The 19,672-nt window shown below is 37.5% G+C and overlaps 1 protein-coding gene across 7 annotated transcripts in view; it reads left to right on the forward strand.

Annotated features, from left to right (window-relative positions):
- The window catches only part of slc12a7b (solute carrier family 12 member 7b), a 71,115-nt gene extending 51,891 nt beyond the window's left edge, over positions 1-19,224 (forward strand). For 3 of the 7 annotated variants that reach the window (XM_058412904.1, XM_058413069.1, XM_058413298.1), the window contains exons 11-26: positions 138-195; positions 794-968; positions 2,051-2,169; positions 2,608-2,706; positions 3,676-3,795; positions 3,981-4,085; positions 6,420-6,588; positions 7,630-7,825; positions 7,920-8,086; positions 8,217-8,348; positions 8,452-8,559; positions 8,923-9,039; positions 10,517-10,692; positions 12,852-12,866; positions 14,946-15,079; positions 15,841-19,224. In XM_058412904.1, coding sequence (XP_058268887.1) covers positions 138-195; positions 794-968; positions 2,051-2,169; positions 2,608-2,706; positions 3,676-3,795; positions 3,981-4,085; positions 6,420-6,588; positions 7,630-7,825; positions 7,920-8,086; positions 8,217-8,348; positions 8,452-8,559; positions 8,923-9,039; positions 10,517-10,692; positions 12,852-12,866; positions 14,946-15,079; positions 15,841-15,932 — 1,982 coding nt within the window. In that variant the 3' untranslated portion in view covers positions 15,933-19,224. The remainder of the gene's footprint in view (positions 1-137; positions 196-793; positions 969-2,050; positions 2,170-2,607; positions 2,707-3,675; positions 3,796-3,980; positions 4,086-6,419; positions 6,589-7,629; positions 7,826-7,919; positions 8,087-8,216; positions 8,349-8,451; positions 8,560-8,922; positions 9,040-10,516; positions 10,693-12,851; positions 12,867-14,945; positions 15,080-15,840) is intronic. The other 4 variants (XM_058413142.1, XM_058413384.1, XM_058412983.1 and 1 more) reach the window with 3 other exon arrangements.
- Positions 19,225-19,672: the final 448 nt, after the last annotated feature.

Here is a 19,672-nt window from a genome sequence, read left to right on the forward strand (position 1 = left end):
CAGAATGATGTAATTACAGATCTCATATACTATCTTTTATAATTCATAAAGTAATTAATTGATATTATTATTATTATTATTATTATTATTATTTAATTTACTTTATTTTTATACATTCCCTTAACTATGACATTTAGACCTCTCTTGTGTAGTGCTCTTCGGTGCCTGCATTGAAGGAGTGGTCCTTCGAGACAAGTGAGTACATTTTACTTTGTCTATAAATAAATCATAGAGCAAACCAAAATCTGAATTCAAGGTTTGAAAATAAAACAAGCAGAAATCAAAGCACTAGGGCACACAAGGAAGATGGATATAAAAAAAAATCCAGAAGCACTAAACAGACAAAAAGGGCAAAACCTTAAAAAAATAAAAGTGTACATATTTCTAAATGACTTACAGGCAAGTATGAAGCAGATGATGATAAAATTGATAAGATTTTGTGAAGCTTCTACTATATGGCACAATGAACACTGACAGTATCACTGTGCCATTATATGCACTATCCCAATTTCACAATAATTACAATATGTACAATATGTTCTTTGTTCCCTAGCACTTTTTTGTATACATTTTGTATATCTATAATATTTCATTTATATTTCATTTATTTCTCTTGTAATCTGAAGTCAGTCTCTGGCAAAATCCTTCGGGATTAATAAAGTTCTATCTTATCTTATCTTATCTTATAGAAGACTTGAATCAAAATCTATCTGTGGAGACTGCTCTAAATTTAAAATAATAAGCATAAAATAAAGACATTCAGTTTTACCTAGAAATATGTTTCTCTTATCAGGTTCGGAGACTCGGTGAAGAAGAACTTAGTGATTGGTACTTTATCGTGGCCCTCTCCGTGGGTGATTGTGATTGGCTCGTTCTTCTCCTGCTGTGGGGCCGGTCTACAGAGTCTCACCGGCGCCCCTCGGCTGCTGCAGGCCATCGCACGGGATGGCATTGTACCTTTCTTGGAGGTAACAGTGGCACACAAACACACACACACACTTGCTTTATTTCTGGCCTTCTGAGTAATTATAACTTCCCCATGTGGTGGGCTATAGAGCTTGCTATTTTTAGAGGCTTAGCTCACATGAATTCTCACAGTCATTCCTGTAACTCAACTCAGGAAGTCATTTTAAATTATACTGTTTTCACATGTACGTTTATTATAATGTTATTATTTAAAAAATATCAAATAGTAGTTGTATTGTTACAAAATTTAAATCTGATTGCACTTTATATTTAATGTAAATGTATATTTAACTCACCACATGTCTACACTTTGTCCTTTGCACCAAAAGCTTGAATTCAAACTCACACCGACACCTTAACCACTGAGCTACCACATCCCCATGTTTATTTTTTTCTTTAAAACTTGCAAGGCTTGTATAGTATCAGCAGAGGACATATAAACGTGTAAGGGGAAGTTAAATCCTGTTAGTCTAAATTGCCTCACATGCAGAATAAGACTATAAACAAATACAAATTGTTTGTTTAATTGTAATGTTTAACTGTTTATCAGCTATGTTTCTGAATAGAATTTCCATCGTAATGAATAGCTAACTAAGTCAGGGATAAGTTTAGCATCAAGCTGTACGTCTAACTGGTTTCCAGCCATATATATACAGCACTGTGTATATACTGTAGAACAGGGCAGCTGACGTTTTCCAAGGTTCTTGAGGAATGATCATAACCAATGCCACAGAATAGCTAACTAAGTCAGGGATAAGTTTAGCATCGAGCTGTACATCTAACTGGTTTTGCTGTTTGTGGTCACCTGCCATATATGTATATATGTATATATATACGTATATATATATATATATATATATATATGTATATATATATATATATATATATATATATATATATATATATACAGCACTGTGTATATACTGTAGAACAGGGCAGCTGACGTTTTCCAAGGTTCTTGAGGAATGATCATAACCAATGCCACAAAAACGTCATTGTAACACAGTGAAACAGATCATAAATGGACATGTACCACTTAATGTGTATCTGAATGTTCATCTCACATAATTCCTCTTGTTTTCAGGTGTTTGGCCAAGGAAAAGCAAATGGGGAACCCACATGGGCTCTGCTGCTTACTGCTGGAATCTGTGAAATCGGCATTCTCATTGCCTCACTGGATGCTGTGGCTCCCATCTTGTCCATGTGAGTGGCGTTATCTTCCTTTCACTCTTTCTCATGTGTTCATTCAAAGTACTGTAATAGTACTTAGTCATATTTTTTTTCTTTTCACTGTCATTTGCTACTTTCTCTCTCATTTTCATGTTTTTCCTCTAATTTGCCCTACGCCTTTTCATTTCCTGCTCTTTTGGCTGACTGAGACACCTGTGCTTCTTCATCTCCCCTTCTCTATTCCCTCACATATCCCCATGTCTGACTGCACTCCCTCACCATCTTTAATGATGATGATAACTTTAATAGACCCACAAACCCACTAACAAGCTCTCGCTCATTATTTCCTCCTTTCTTCCTGCTCACCTATTTTTACTTTACTGTCCTTTTATGTTTTTTTTTCTTGCAAGCTGTTTTCTAAATTGTGACAGATACACATTTTTTAAATTTGTGCGTGTCTTTGTCTTCTAGGTTCTTCTTGATGTGCTATCTGTTTGTGAACCTGGCCTGTGCTCTTCAGACCCTCCTTCGCACTCCCAACTGGCGCCCTCGCTTTAAGTATTATCACTGGTGAGCACGGAGGTCAAACTCGCCTCAGTCATGTTGGATTGTGTCGGTCCGTTATCAGTATAGGTGCTATTTTTAGATTATCCATGTAAAGCAAGTGAACCAGAGCTAATTATCCTCTCAGGGGTCAGTGACCTCTGACAGTTGTTTTGATCATCATGGCAGGTAGGCAGGCAAGCAGGCATGGAAACCTGCTTGGCTTCTATTAGCTACTCCAATTACAGAGTCTCAAATCTCTCTGAGGACACACTCTCTAAGGATACACACTTTGGTCCTTGATGACGTATCGGGGCAGGGCCCACTGCAGAGGAGGTGAAGGTTCTTTAGGGCTAAAGACACACAACCTGCCTACTGCCATTACTTCATGGTTGAGGGATGCCTTGTCTTTGGTCCCTCCCCCTTTTTGCAAGCCTGCTGGCTAAATCTCATTAACAACTCGTGTTCTGGTCAGACTGCGCCCTAGTGCCATTCCCTCATGCAAATACGAACACTCACAGCATAATTGTTGATTATAAGGGATGTCCATGCTGGCAAATTCTTCATGGATTTGTGTTGTTAAAGGTGCCTTATGTAATGTTTAGATTGGGGGGAAATGTGGTTTAAAATTCTGATATGCAGTTTATCTGGATAGTTTCTTCATGATATGCTTATGTAAACTTTTCTGACCCAGAAATTAGCTCCGCCTCCAGATGAAAAGTAAATCATCTTCAACTCTCAACTCTTTTTTATTTTTTGTTAAAAAGGCCAATTTGTGTAGCTTCCAGTGTATTAACAGAAGGTATCCAAAGACTCTGTGAGTGCTTAAAAAAAGTAGGAAAACACGGAGGTAGGCTGACATTTGCTAATAATAGAAAATATAAAAAATAGGGTCTGGTAGATGACTATTTAACTTTTTTTTTTTTTTATAAAGAAACTTCTACATATTAACAACAGCTCCTTGACAAGCTATTATGTCTCTCTCTTATCCAATAGGACACTGTCTTTCCTAGGAATGAGCCTGTGTCTTGCCCTGATGTTTATTTCCTCTTGGTACTATGCCCTGGTAGCCATGGTCATCGCTGGCTGTATCTACAAATACATTGAGTACAGAGGGTAAGCTCAGCTGAATGGTACTGAAAGCACAGGTGTGAGCAGCATGTCCAGATCCACAGCACTGCATGTGTAGGCGTATAAGCTGATTTCCTTCTCTGAGTGGCTTTGTGTCTCACGGAAGTGGCCAAGAAGGGTTAAAAAGTAACCTCTGGCTTTAATATATTTTGTCTGTTTGTGTAATGCAGAGCTGAGAAGGAGTGGGGTGATGGCATCCGGGGACTGTCGCTCAATGCGGCTCGTTACGCTCTCATTCGGCTGGAGGAAGCGCCGCCACACACTAAAAACTGGAGGTAAGAATTCTAGTGTCTATATATAAAATAATCTAAAATTCATAACTAATATTTGAATCTGATTTCTCTCTGCTACTCAGATTATAGTGTCCACATTTCTCGCTAGTCGCTATAATCCAAAAACAATTACTATTTGTTTTGCCCCAAGACCTTGCTAATCCCACACTGAATCCCACTACCTGCCCTTACAGTGAATCATCCAGCGCTTAACAGTCTGTTGTTGAAATTGTGTGTTTTTTGTTGAGGCCAAATCTTTTCCTCCTTCCCGGTCCAGCTATCCAAGGGTTGTCGTAATCTGATGCCAAGAAAACAAGAACTCATAGTGCCATCTGTCCAAGCAGGCAGAACGTCACGTGTGAAGACGAAACCAGTGCCCTTCTGCACTCGCATTGTTGCTTAAGCCTCTTTACATGGCTTGATGCCAGTATGTCGCTGCAGACAGATTAAATTTGCAGACCTGCATATCAGTTCTTATCATATCATGAAAACGCTATTACTCCTCTTACTGTTACAACTCCAGCAAGATTATTTAACCTATGTGATTTGACATCTCCAAACCCTTAGGGGTTTATATACAGTAACTACACTGAGGAGAGTGTTTAAACTTGTATTCACCATAAAAGAATGAGGAGTGACAGTGTGGAGTTTTGTTAGGTCTGTCAGCCTGTGAAGTTCATGTTGTAAAAAAAAAAAATAGAAAAAGCGGGTTTAGTTTCAATGACTGAAATAAAGGAACTTTGTACAAAACATAGGGCAATATGGTGATGTAATGTGTAGCATTGATGCCACTTAGCTCCAGGGTCCTGGGCTCAATCCTGAGCTTGGGTTACTGCTTGTGCAGATTTTCACATGTCAGCATGATTGCCTCACACCTCCAGGGTTGGGGGATTCGATTCCCATCTCCACCCTCATGCGTGCACGTGAGTTTGCTTGCTGTGATTTGGTGATTTGGTTTCTTCCAGGTTCTCCAGTTTCCTCCCGTAATCCAAAGATATGTTGTAGGACGATTGGCATCTCTGAATTGTCTGTAGTGTATGAATGTGTGTGTAAGTGTGTGTGAGATACTCTGAGATACTCAGTTTAGAAAAAAACATAGGTAGGTAGATGGATTGAATATGCTAATCGGCCCATAGTGCGTGAATGAGTGTGTGAATGAGTGTATAAATGCAGTGAGATGGACTGCCATCCCATCGGAGGTGAATTCTCCCATCTGTACACACTGTTCCTGAAAAAGGCTACAGATTCACCACATCCTTGTTCTATGATTCTTAACCTTATTTACCAGTACACTGGTGTTTCAGTCCACATGTGAAATGGACTTATCAGACGTTTTCAATCCGTGTAAACAAATGAATTATTTTATTGACCCAAGTCTTATATAAAATTAGCCAGGACACTGTTGACTTTCAGTGGAAAATGTTTTTACCTCTGTTCTGTTCATGAACTTTTTTATGAATATATTGCTTCATTAAAGCGGAAATACTTATGAAAAGCTAAAAATTCTTAATACTACAAAGTACCTACTTTCATATGAGCAATCAACCACCACTGTGGAGTGTGACACGACAAAGAAATTCAGAGCTGAATATGGACACAAACATCACACCTCTACACATGTTCCTTATAATTAAAGAAACAAAGCTGGACCATTCAGAGGAACCCCCTCAGTGACAACCAGTTTAGTAACATTTTTAAGAATTAATGATGATAGTTCTTGATAGTACCACAATAGAGACAGCAGAGGTATACTCCAGACTCTTTAAGCTGTTTCCTACCTGAAAACTGTTCTAACGTCAGCCTCTCTGGGATTTTGTTTAACTTTTTGTGATATTTGTGGCCAAAATTGCTTGATTTTTCTTGCTTTTTTTTTTTTTTTTTTTTACAGAAAAGTAAACTTAAATATGCATATGTCATGATTTTCCATGATAGCTGTACTCATGTTTCACGCACATGAACCGAAAAGGGCTGAATGTGCGTTGTGATGACACACAACACGTCTTGGCCCAAAGCTGCAGAAAATCTGCAGTCGTTTGGAAAAATTGCAACCTTTTGCGCTAAATTCGTCAATCCTGAAATCCTGGAGAAACTGCAACTTTCACCACAGACCGGGATTATAAATCATTACTCTTCTACAACTGTATACCATAAACTGTATTAAAAAGATGTTCAGATGAGCAAATGAATGTTTTTATGATCCCAGCAGCAGTTCTTAGGCCTATTTAAGCCTCTTCAAATCACCATATAAGAATACAAGCGCAACAAAACCTCAGAGAAATAATCATTAACTGATGCTTATAGTAGATCACACATTTCTCCTTTGCTGTCATGTTTCAGGCCTCAGCTGCTGGTGCTGGTGAAACTAGACTCGGAGTTGAAAGTGAAGCACCCTCGTCTTCTCTCTTTAACCACACAGCTGAAGGCAGGTAAAGGGCTCACCATTGTGGGCTCTGTGCTGGAAGGTACATACCTGACCAAGGATACAGAAGCCAAGAAAGCTGAGCAAGTAAGACCCAAGATCTACTCAGTGATGGCTGCATGTATTAAGTAACATAACTAAAAGATGTAACTAGCATGCTACATGAATGAAAATATATTTGAATGTTTTCGGGCGAAGGGTGTCCTGTGCTGGTCCCAGAATTGAGTTGTTAGATGGTTGAGGTGGCATACAGTATAAATCATGAGCAGACACTGACATCTAGTGGCTTAAAGGAGAACTGTAGCTGTAATCAGATGATTAGGTGACGTCTGCTTATCTAACAGCTAAGATGCAGGAGTTTTACATTTTTTTGGATTTTTAACATAATTCTCCAAAAGCAATAAATCAGCTTTTTAAAATTTTGGTCTTTTAAAGCTACAAAGTGTCTTATACACACTGATTTGGTTATAGTTTTAATTCCGAAAGTGTGGTTTAATTCCAACATGCAGCTCGGATCTGATAACACGGCTGGCTCTAATTCAAATCACAGATTTATTTTAACGTTCTTTGTTCAAATGCACATTTTTATAGTGACAACTTCGATAGGGACTTGTATTTGTGGCACTTCACATAAATGGATAATAAAAAGAGTGTAAGTGTTGATGTGGTTTTGTGTCAGTAACACAACCAGCTGCATTAGCTATTTGACTTGTTAACTAACGCTGACCTTTTGCACAGAAATCCAAATGGATAAAATATATGACTTATCCTTCTTTAATATATAAACTCCTGTTAGTTTTGGCAAAATTACTTCGGTGCAATAAGAACAATAACATAACATTTTGGGACGTTGTGTTATGGGAAAATAATCAACTTTTGCTTGCTAAAAGAGTAGCTTCCCTTTATGCCTACAGGCTGCGCTGCACTGGTTCATTAATTATTTTACAATAACAGCATGCCTCCAAGTGATTTATTTCTTATTTACATACTAATATCAGTTTGTTCTTCCGTTCTTATCACAAAACAAATAGCATTTAAGGTAAAGCAACCAAGACAAGTGAGACAAGGAACAAATATTCTGATAAGATAATTTAAGTGTATCTAAACAGGACTTATTTTTTTTACTAGAACATTAAAGTAGCCATGACTGCAGAAAAGACCAAGGGCTTCTGTCACGTGGTTGTGACATCCAACCTGCGTGATGGCATCTCACACCTAATCCAGTCAGCCGGGCTCGGGGGCATGAAGCACAACACGGTGCTGATGGCATGGCCGAGCTCCTGGAAACAGTCCAATGACACTCTCTCATGGAAGAACTTTATCGGTTAGTGTCTCAATATAATGTTTTGGCCAAGATTATATTTATAAAAGACACCTTTAACTATATTTTCATCTTCTTCTTCTTCTGTGTTCTTCAGAGACAGTGCGAGAGACCACAGCGGCTCATCAGGCTTTGCTGGTAGCTAAGAATGTGGACAATTTTCCTCAGCAGGAGCGGCTACGAGAAGGCACCATAGATGTTTGGTGGGTGGTTCACGACGGAGGAATGCTGATGCTGCTGCCCTTCCTGCTCCGACAGCACAAGGTACATCATACCTTGAACTGATCAAGAAAGCTAACCAACGATGGATTTTTTGTTTATAAAAGATGTCTGTTCTCCTTTTCTTCTCCTTCCTCCTTCTACTTCTATTTTTCTCTGTCCGTGTCTCTGTCAGGTGTGGAGGAAGTGCAAGATGCGCATCTTCACCGTAGCTCAGCTGGATGATAACAGTATCCAAATGAAGAAAGACCTTCAGATGTTCTTGTACCATCTTCGGCTGGATGCTGAGGTAGAGGTTGTTGAAATGGTAAGCGCACATCGCTTGAGTTCTGATCATAGTCGTATTGTAAATGCTTTTTTTTTTTTCCTTTAAACAAATCGTGTGTTGTTTTGTGTTTTCATGAAACCAGCACGATAGTGATATCTCAGCTTTCACCTATGAGAAGACCCTTGTTATGGAGCAGCGCTCCCAGATGCTGAAGCAGATGCATCTATCACGGACAGAGAGGGAGAGAGAGGTAAAGTTTTTGCAAATGCATCCTTAATCTGTTATGTTTAAAACTTTGTAATGGCATTTGTCTAGCAGCCATAAAATTTCACTGTGATACTAGCATGCAAGGCTTTACCTTACCCATGTTTGCAGTTCTGCAAACGCTTTAAAATGAACATATAGTGATAGCGTGTGAAAAAAACAAGAAGTACAATTTCTCTTGCTCAATAATGTTTGAAAATCCAATCTTGGATCCTAATGCATTTACCTGAGAAATCATCATCTGAAAACATTAGAAGACCTAGCATGAATCCTTGTTGCACATCGTAATGTAGCCGTATGACATCTCTCATATTGTTGCTGCTATGGGGACTGGCACTTCCCCCTTCAGATTCAGAGCATCACTGACGAATCTCGTAGCTCCATTCGGAGGAAGAACCACACTCGGGCTCAGAGCTCGGGCTCAAGTAACCAAGGTGCCGCACTGGAAGACGAAATGGAGAATGAGGTAGCGAATATGAAAACCGTGCCCTTCGAGAACACCACCCTGGATCCAACCCTCACAATTACAGAGCCAGTCATTACAATACAATGAAAGACAAACCTTCTTAATCTTTAATCTGTACACAGAACTCTCTGTTACTTGGGTATCAGGTGACGTGGTGGCTCTGTAACTGTCATGGTGTGTTCATCCAGCTCAGTGACTTCTCCCATTAAGCATGACTCTCTGATACCATGCACAGTGGCCTCCAACTCCTTGTGAACCCCCTGTGAACTTAAATATTCTTCTCCTTTCCTTACACTCCTTATCATTTGCTACCCTTCTCTTAGTGAGAGCTTTACTACAGACTCTCCTCTTTACTTAGCTTGCAAAAAAAAGTAGCAGATGGTAGCTTGGATTTTGACCCATTTTTTTGTTCACAAATGATATTCATAACATTGCATGCCAGCTTGTTGGTATAACACAACATCATCACGCATATTAATAGTTTTCATAAAACATGTAAAAACTAAACAGTAAATAATCTTTATTGTGAGTTTTACATGTTGTACAGCATGGATCATTTGGCTCACTTATGAAACACACTTATACCATCATATATTCATTTTTGTTTTTGGTCTATTCATTGCTCAGTTCTGTGAGGTTTTCATTGTAATTTTTTAGCAAATTACGTACTAAAATATGTCAGTTTTACCCCAGTGAAGTTCATAAGTTTATCATAGAGCTCAGTAACTACGATTTAATATTTTAATAAGCTAATCATTTTAATAACAAAAGGCTATTAACATTTAGCGTACCTGCTTTTAGCATGCTAGTCATGTTTGCTATTGCAGTTTAAAAATATATCCAGTAATTGGCTAAACTATATTATTATAATTATTGTTATATATACTTTTTGTAGTTTTAAAATCATTAGAAATTTAAAGAGATCTGTGGGGGAAAAAAACAACTAAGCCAAATCCGCCATCTTGAATTGCGGTGCTGTTAGCAGTGACTCAGCATTTTAGCTTTGGGTAGTGCAGAAATAAGCAAATACTTGATCAGGTTATGTTTTGTAAATACAATATAAGGTTATCTAAGTCAGTTTGGGGAAGGCTATGATTTTACCATGTATGAAAAAGGATATTTTTGTATAAGCATGCCCAGAAATTGATTAGCAAGCTAGCTACAGTTGTCTTGGAGTTACTGCTAGCAAGCTAGTTAGCCACCTTGCGAATTATAAGCAGTAAAAATCACTCCTCATAATTTGACATCTGCAGATGTGTTTTATTCAATATAATTTATCAGTGTCAAACCCTTGCTAAGATTAGAGCATCCTCCATTTTGGATCTGATGCTCTTACATGAGTAAAGTTTTCAAAGTTACCTTTCTGACAGGCCAATGTTCGTCTTTTAATGTTGACCTGAAATAAGGATCTCTAGGGGAGGATTTCCTTTTTTTCTGAGCCATGGGAACTGATTTAATGCTTGTGACGATTCCTCAGGCACAGCTCATTCACGATAAGAACACAGCGTCCCATGCTGCTATTAACGCCAAAGCTGAGGCCACGCCTGACCGGGTTCACATGACCTGGACCAAGGAGAAGTTCATTGGGGAACGCAATCGCAACCGGGAGCAAAACGCCAACATGGCTGTGCGAGATATTTTCAACATGAAACCGTGAGTACGCAACACAGTTTGAGTTATTTCTTCAGTTAAATAGGGGCTTTGATTAAATTAGTATACACAAATACAAAAAAACTATGCTCTTGACCTAAGCCTAGTCTTAAGACATCCAGTTGGGTCTATCCTTATGTTTTAGTTAGTAGTACTTGAGATAAAAGTTAAGACGAATATTATGGCACTTGAAATGATCAGCATCTGATCAGCATCTCTATCACAACTTCATGAAGTGTGTAAGATTAATATCACTATACATCATCTCAGGTCTGGAAGAAGTTTGCATGATTTGACACATACTCTCTGTTGCTGTGTATATTTATTTCTTTTAGTTGTGTCCTCTTTTCAAGGCCACAGCCTGCATGACCTGTAGTAGTGTTGGTTATCACATATAGGAATTTGCAAGCCATCTCTGTTAAACAGCATGGCTCAGTGTGTAGGCACATTGTCTGGACTAACGGTCATGATCTCACCATGTGTCCTGTGTCTCTGTGTTACTGAATAAACCTCCATAGAGCCAACATCCATATATGCAAGAATGCGTTACTGATATAAGTACTACTTAGAAAAGATTATGAAAAACTCTCAAGCAATAACACATAACACTTTCTAAATATTCCCCCAGTGATGAATAACATACAGTTTACTATATTCACATATGTCTCACTATTAAAAGAATAACATACCGCTTACTGTAGGTTTGTGATAGCAACAATAGCAAGGTTTTTTTTTAATATATAATGCCCGGCTCCTTCAGTATAATTAGTTATAGAACTTAATATTTCTATGTCATGACTACTAAGTTATTTTTGACATTGTGGGCTGGATTCAGAGTTGAGGTAAGCACACGCAGTGAGGATTTAATCTATATTCAGGCATAACTGAGGGAAGGGTCTCAGTTACATGGGATTCTGTAACGAAGCCCATATTTCTTGAATATCAGCAGCTCGAGTGAGGAACAGTATGCTCTATGTAGTCCTGCTACATTTTCTGACATATAACCACAATATTTCACATGTTTCGGGTTGAAAATACACTCCAGAAAAAGTAATCAGTGCCATTTGAGGCCAATAATAATTCTGTAAATATGACACTTGATATAGATTAATTGTAATCGTTCCTTTAAAGTCCACCAAAAGGCACATATTTTTTTTTGTGTACTTTGTAATCTTATCCTTCAAACTAGAGGGAGGTGAGTGCATTAAATGAACCATAGCGAGTTATTAATTTGACAACTCAGGTTTATTCGAATAAAAGAGTTTTTATTAATATCCTGTATAAATTAATAGACTACATCCCTAGAATACATTTAGTAGATATAGTATCTCATGCCTAAATTCTATTTTGTTTGCACCTAATCCTGCAAAATAATAGACAGCACTGGATCATGTGCTATTGTATTAGCTGTTATATAGCGAGGGAGGAAGCCATTTTGTTTAATTAAATTAAAGTAATAATGTTTGAATTCATTATCCTTTGCAATCTTCTTTCGTCTTTATTTCCTGGCTTCATGGGAGCTCCCAGCGCTTAAAGGTGGTGATCTAGGTGCTATCAAAACCCCCATATCACATGCTTCTACTCGAGAAAAATCCAGTAACTTTGGACATGTGAACTAGACTAAGTTGATTTGCATAATCTGAATAGGAAGCCCAGAATATTTACATTAGCAGCTGTGTAACCTGAGCCTGAATATGAGTAAATTTCTCCTGTGTAAATATTGACTTGAATATTAGACTTGCGTCACCAAATCTGAATACGGCCCTGTGTGTGTAGTTATGCAAATTATCCTTATTTTTATGCTTTAACCCAGATGTTTATTTGACCGGGATCCTCATTATGAGACCATAGCCTCGTGTAAAAGTATTTCAAAGATTTTCTTTGAACGCTTAAAGCAGTGTTCCCTAATCCCAGTTCTGAGGAATGTTTACCCAACACAGTTTTATGTTATACTGTAGATTTAAACAAATATCTTTCTCATAGTCTGTTAAATTAGAACATGTGCCCTTGGTTCTAGGATTGAGAATGCTGCGTTAAATGTAGGTTACAGCATTAAGCATTTGTACCTGTGGATTTCTGGGATGGTTGGCATGTCCTCGTGAAGGGTTTACAGCAACGTCTAAGTTTGTCTCTATTGTTTTGTCCCATTTTCCTCCTTCCAGAGAGTGGGAGAGTCTGTAAGTCCACTTTATTTTTAATGTAGGCCATGTGTCTGTGTTGTAGTTGTCCCTGTCTCCTCGGTCCATTACAGTTTATTCTGCTGTATTCTGTGTGTGTGTGTGTGTGTGAGAGAGAGAGAGAGAGAGTGAGGGGAAGAGAGAGAGAGAGAGAGACTGTGAGTATGTGAGCATGTGAAAGTGCGAGCTTGTGTGAGAATGTTGTGAGTGTGTGCGTGAGTGTGTGTGAGACAGTGTGAGACTGTGTCTGTGTGTGTGTTTGTGTGAGTGTGTGTGTGTGTGTGTGAGAGAGAGAGAGAGCGTGAGTGCTTGTGTGTGTCTGTGTGTGTGTGAGAGTGTGAGTTTGCTGTGAAAGCACGCGTGTGTGAGAGCATGTGTGTGAGAGAGGGAGAGAGCTTGAGTGTGTGTGAGAGTGTGTGTGTGAAAGTGTGAGAGCGCGTGTCAATGCATGCTTCTTACAATGTCATTATGTCTTTCACTGCATTTAACTAGCATGACACAGTAATATTTTGCTTTCAATCAAAACAGTACATGCTTTTCAGACCACAGCACCTGGTGTCAGTTTGATAGTTTAATATCTGAAAACATCATTCAGACTTTACTCTACATCATAATCCTGGAAACCTCATAAACAACATAAACAGATCCTTGAGTGTGGATGGAGTGTTGAATTGACATCAGGTTGTGATGGAGGGCATGTGTTTTTGATTGTGTTGTGTGTGAGTGTGTTTAACTGTTATTTGTCTTAAGGTCATGTGCATATCCTGCTCCATTCACCAGCTATTAGTGCCATGCGCTTTAACCTCCACTAATGCGCTTTCAGTTAACTAGCTGCTCTGACCCTGTAGAAGAGCAATGCGGTTTTTATTACAGAGTTCTGTATTCTGTTAACTAAAACTATAATACACATGTTGTTAAAATGTATGTATATATATATTCTTTTTTTTTTTACCAAAACGTATGGTCTGTAATAGAATAATAGTGTGATATTATGTAAAAGTATAGTAACATAATTAAAAATAATAGAAATTTAAAGTCACCTAAAACCTATTTTAAATGCCACGTTTATTTTATTATATATATATATATATATATATATATATATATATATATATATATATATATATATATATATATATATATATATAATGTATTTCCTATTATATAAAACATAAATAAGTATATGGGCTTAGTTCCAGTGAAAGGAACTCTTAATGCTTCAGCATACCAAGATATTTTGGACAATTTCATGCTCCCAACTTTGTGGGAACGGTTTGGGGATGACCCCTTCCTTTTCCAACATGACTGTACACCAGTGCACAAAGCAAGGTCCATAAAGACATGGATGAGTGAGTTTGGTGTGGAGGAACTTAACTGGCCTGCAGTCCTGACCTCATGTTCACCCTTAAACTCATTTCCTTAGCTGCTGAATCGTGTTTTTGCTCAACACATTCATCTCAATGTTATTTCCCTGCCTTTTCGACACATTGTAGATTCTATAAACATAATAAAAAAAATAAAAATACCTCCAATCCTATATGCAGTTAAACTGCTAGTGATTGGCTTGTATATGCATATCAGTGCATAATTGTGTATAATATATTCATGTTTTAATGCTTTTTTGTTCAATAAGGATAAGGTTTCAGGTGACTTTAATGTGATTTTCCCCACTAATTAATTAATTCTTACATAATCTTAGAGTTATAATTGTCTTTTGTGTATTTTAGACCATAAAAAAACCCTAGACATACAAGATGATATATTGGTTGTTGGAACTGATTGGGAGATTTAAACCACAGTACTAACACAGGGGTAGTTTAATACATTTTTATTCAATTAATTTATAAGTTTAGAAGTTGTACCAATTAATTATAGCATTATATTCTATGATATAAATCTAGTCTTGTGACTGAACTATTGGAACGGCCAGCTAGGGCCTTGACCATCCATTACCTTGAAGTATTAAGTGCTCTCTTTGCCCCTGTATTTGGTATCTCTGGTGTATTGCCCATTCTTTGAGGTTTTTTAGACATCAGTACGTTGATATTTACTATTTCTTTACACAATTTTGGAAAACAGCAACCAGTCCAACGTGAGGCGCATGCACACAGCCGTGAAGCTGAATGAAGTGGTTCTGAACAAGTCCCAGGACGCTCAGCTGGTCCTTCTCAACATGCCTGGGCCACCCAGGAACCGTGACGGAGATGAGAATTGTATCCTTAACTAAATTTATAATTAAGACACTAAATAAGAATAATATATAATAATATAATAAGACACTGCTGTAGTTGGTAGTTAGCTGCTGTTTGGTAAGTTTTACATAATTCTTTGCCATCCTCCTTTATGGTGCAATGTTGCAGAGGTCAAACTTTGAGGCTTTGGTTTTTTAAATTCCAGGCTACTGATCTCACTTCACATTATTATAATTTTGAAATTTTTTACTTTTTTTATGTTAAAAATGGACTGGAAATTGTATTGTGTAGATGTCCATTCTTATCCAGAAAAGGCCGGTGTGGATTTTCATTCCAGACAACCAGGAGCCGCACTTGTTTTTATCTGTTTAATCAGTTGACCTTGGCCTTTTATAGACCAAGTGTAGCTTCTGCTTGGTTAAACACCTGAACCCACGCTGGCCCTTTCTGGATATGATCACCTGGTATGAAGAGAGCCTTAGCTAACAAGATGCACTGATTGATTAAATAATTGATAAAATAATAATAATAATAATAATTGATTAAATAATTAAATTAAATACATTTAATTAATATTAAATACAACCTTATTTATTTATTTATTTATTTTTATTTACTTACTTTTTTGCTGGGATTTTTTTAGTTTACTGTCAAATATATTTCTGTTTTCTGAAAAGTGAGGTGTTATAGGATGTTAGAAGGGCTCTGGTCTATCTCTGGTTTTATTTGCTGATGAAAATTAAATTATCATTTCATTTTTTTTCTTAACCTGTGTGCCTCAGACATGGAGTTCCTGGAGGTTTTGTTAGAAGGTCTCAACCGGGTCCTGTTGGTGCGAGGTGGTGGGCGAGAGGTTATCACCATCTACTCATAACTGCCTTGCGGTCCCAGCTGTATTTCAATAGCATTAATGGTGAAACTGGGATTGGGATAGTGGCATTCTGGAGGACTGGTGTTTCTGGAGAGACTGTGCAACTTTTGGCCTTGAAGAAAAAAAAAGGAGGCAGATGATCCTCCCCAGAGGAACCAGGGAAGGCCGAGGGACAACCAAGCACACCGAAACTAATGGCACTCATTTCCTTTTTGTGTTTGTTTTATTTTGTGATTTTTTTCCCCCTTTGCCCTTCCTTGTCTGTTTGTGTTCAGTGAAGGATATATCAGTGAATCCTGTATGTGCTGATCGTTAGCTTTTTCCGAAGGCGTCAATTCTTCTATCTGAAGTTCACATAGGTCTGTTAAAACAGCTGTGTTTGAGCATCTTTAAATTGCTAAGCCATTTTCTGTAGGTTTTACAGAGATTTCGTTGGGACGGGTAGAACTAGTGTTACTGTTAAATCTTAATGTCCTGCTCGTGACGAGTGCTGTAATAATCTTCAGCTCGGTGGCACCGTTCACCACAGCAGCACTACATGTAGTTATGATGATGCCGGGCTAGCTGATCTTCAGCCTTTACACCATAGGTTTGTAAAATTAGATCAGATCACAAAGCAGGTGGGGTTTTTTTGTGCTCTTTTTATTAACACATTGCAGTTACAGATGTAGCAATGATCACACACACAGAGACTCTTTAGAGTGATGCCATTGAAGAATTTCTGTTTCCCTGAAGAGCAGCTTATCTTTTTTTTTAACTATTTTATTTGTTGACACTAAAAATAATACTAATAATAATTTTCAGCAACTAAGATGCTTTAATATAATAGTAGCGTTTTTTTTCCAGACGTGGTTAAAAATCCATCAGTTTTCTTCCTATGGCATTATTCTTAAGAACCTGTTGTCACCTTTGTCACACGTTTTTCTTAGCGTTCATTATAAATCAAATCACCGTAGTTCATTAATCCAACATCATTCTTTCATATTGTTTAGATGTGGTTTGATTCTTCATGAACCTGTATCAAGAATTGCTCTGCACCAAGTTTAGAAATGAGACATTCTCATATTTTCATCTAGTGAGTATTTATTTGTTTTATGTTTAGGACTAGCTGTGGTGTGTTTGCCAAAGTGCGTGCATGTTATTCTTTTATTGTTTAGCGAATATTATTTACATGGATACATGGTTCCTTCGTTACATTTCTTGCATATCATTCTCTAGCTGCTTAAGGGTTCATTATGTTGTATTACTTGAGGTGGTAACTGGGTTGCATCGAAAAGAGTTGCAGGAAAATAGCCATAACACTTTGCACACAAAAAAACTCGGACAATCTTGATTTTAGTCGATTTGAAGTTAGCGGAAATGCTTTCGAACAAGTCTCCCTTAGAGAGTAAAATAAATGTCATCTAGTGGATCGTAATGTTTTAAACTGGCAGCAGAGTTACAACCAACGCCGTATTCCTGTCTATACAGTTGTAACTGCCTTGACATCTGTACGATAGTTCGACTTTTATTTTTTTTAATGAGATGAACAGCTGCTAAAGTTTTAAATGCTGAGCCACTTAATGTTTTAGTGGTGACAATCGTACATACCGAGAAGGTATAGGTATTTCAAATTCCAGGCTCCAGGTCATAATAGGTCATGTATACCGTAACATAGAGTTGGAGTGAGCATCACTATAGTCCATGTGCTCATATGTTTGGTTTTTTTGTTTGGTTGTTGTGTTGTTTTTTTCCAGCACCAGTTCATTTTAAATGTAAGAGCCATATTCATAGGAAATCCTGTTTTTGTTTAGAAAGCCTGACAAGCTGGTATTGCAAAAAAGGAAATACTGTCATTTTATGTTTTTAAGTTAATGTCATTGTCCTTTGTATCAAAGTATGATTTGTGCCAAAAAAAACATACAGGAAGGTGTTTTTGGTGTGTGTGTGTGTGTGCGCATTGTAGTTAGGTGTATTTACAGAGTCACGCACAGTAGATAGAGAAAACGTGTTGTGTAAGATGTCAACCGTTTAAAAAAAATATGTTTCTGTGATTGCATCTTCTATGGCTTGAATTGTTTTCTTGTCAGTGAGGTGGCCGAGAGCGTGAGTCTCGATTCCCTAACATCATCCCTGCAGGTTTTTGTTAGTATCCAAAGCCTGTGTGGTGAATAAGGGATACATTACTGTATATATTTGAACAGTTTCCTTTTGTTTGTTTGTTTGTTTTTTTAGTTGTGCAGTATTTTGTAACCTGAACATTGTATTTTTCTACAGTGCATGGTGATAGAACTGGCCATAGAAAGGGAATCCCTATAAATGGACTTTGACGAAGGGGGACTCTCTTTCTGTGGAGTTGAACATCCATGTTTCTATCCGTGTACTAGTTTACTTAGTCTTATTGTGTTGTCTGTGGTCATAGTCTCTGCACTTCAGTTATGTTACTCTAAGTGTTATGTTTAATTTTAGTGAAATATGGAAAGAGCTATAAGTGTGTATGAGGTTTTTTGTTTTTTGTTTTTGTCTTTTTTTTCTCCCTTTTTCTGTCCCCTTAACCAATTGGAACATGACATGCAATGCTTTTCTGGTTCACTGGAAGAACTTTATTATGGGACCAGGACAATAAATGGCAATGTTAAAACTGGTGTTTAGCAAAACATTCACCTTCGCACCAACTATTTGGTGTGTGAGAGAGGGTTTAGCTTTTTAAAATGTCTACCAAGGTGAGACAGGAGCACATAGAACTGAGCTGAACAGAAATGATGATGATGATGAGGAGGAGGAGGAGGAGCTAATAAGCCATGGAACCAGTGACTGATAGGATTTACTGAAATACTGCTACAATATACTGCTTGGTAATGACACACAGCATGGAGAGGTTAATAAACCCAGCCTCATTAGTTTCTTTAAAAAATTTAAAACAGTTTGTGTTTGCTTTAGTCTGATTCTAATTGGAAGAAAAGAGAATTGTGTGTGTGTGTGTGTGTGTGTGTGTGTGTGTGTTTGAGAGAGAGAGAGAAAGAGAGTGTATACTGTATGTGTAATATGTGGATACAGTTGAATATGTAGCAGACATTAAAAATCCACAGGAAACCATCTCAAAATCATTAAATCCAATTCATTCTGATCTGAAGAAGAAAATCCTATTCCGCTGTGAAGAACAGATGGACACGCTCGACCAAAACCTGTACTAGCCTTGTGTATATTATCTAAGAAAGGCACGGATTGTAGCACATGTGGATGCACAGTAGTGGAAAGTAGCCCTTTAAATTACATTTGTGCCTCTGAATAATTTAAATTAAAGTGCTGAAATGTCTCTCGTGTCTTCTGTCTCATTTGTCCTTTATTTCCTCTTGCTAGCCATAATTTATTCACTGTAGCTCATTGAACAAATATATAAGGATTAAAACATAGAAAGAAAGAAAGAAAGAAAGAAAGAAAGAAAGAAAGAAAGAAAGAAAGAAAGAAAAGAAAGAAAGAAAAGAAAAAAGAAAAAAATTGTGGTGCCTTATAATATCGTCCACCAGGTGGCACCAATTCCATTTGAAAGAAATGACATTTTTGACCATATCAAACTTAATTGGCCTGATCATGTTAAATAAAACCACAGCAGAAGATAAGGATATTTTCTGCACCCTGTCCCTGTGCATCATTTCATTTCAAGTACTGGCATTAAGTTATAAACAGTATAGCCAGTCATTTTAGCAGCAGTATTCTAATGATGCTGTTTTAGTCTTAAGTCTAAGTCAAATACATCTCCTCTC

This window comes from Hemibagrus wyckioides, linkage group LG01, assembly GCF_019097595.1.
Source record: "Hemibagrus wyckioides isolate EC202008001 linkage group LG01, SWU_Hwy_1.0, whole genome shotgun sequence".
Lineage (NCBI taxonomy): Eukaryota > Metazoa > Chordata > Actinopteri > Siluriformes > Bagridae > Hemibagrus > Hemibagrus wyckioides.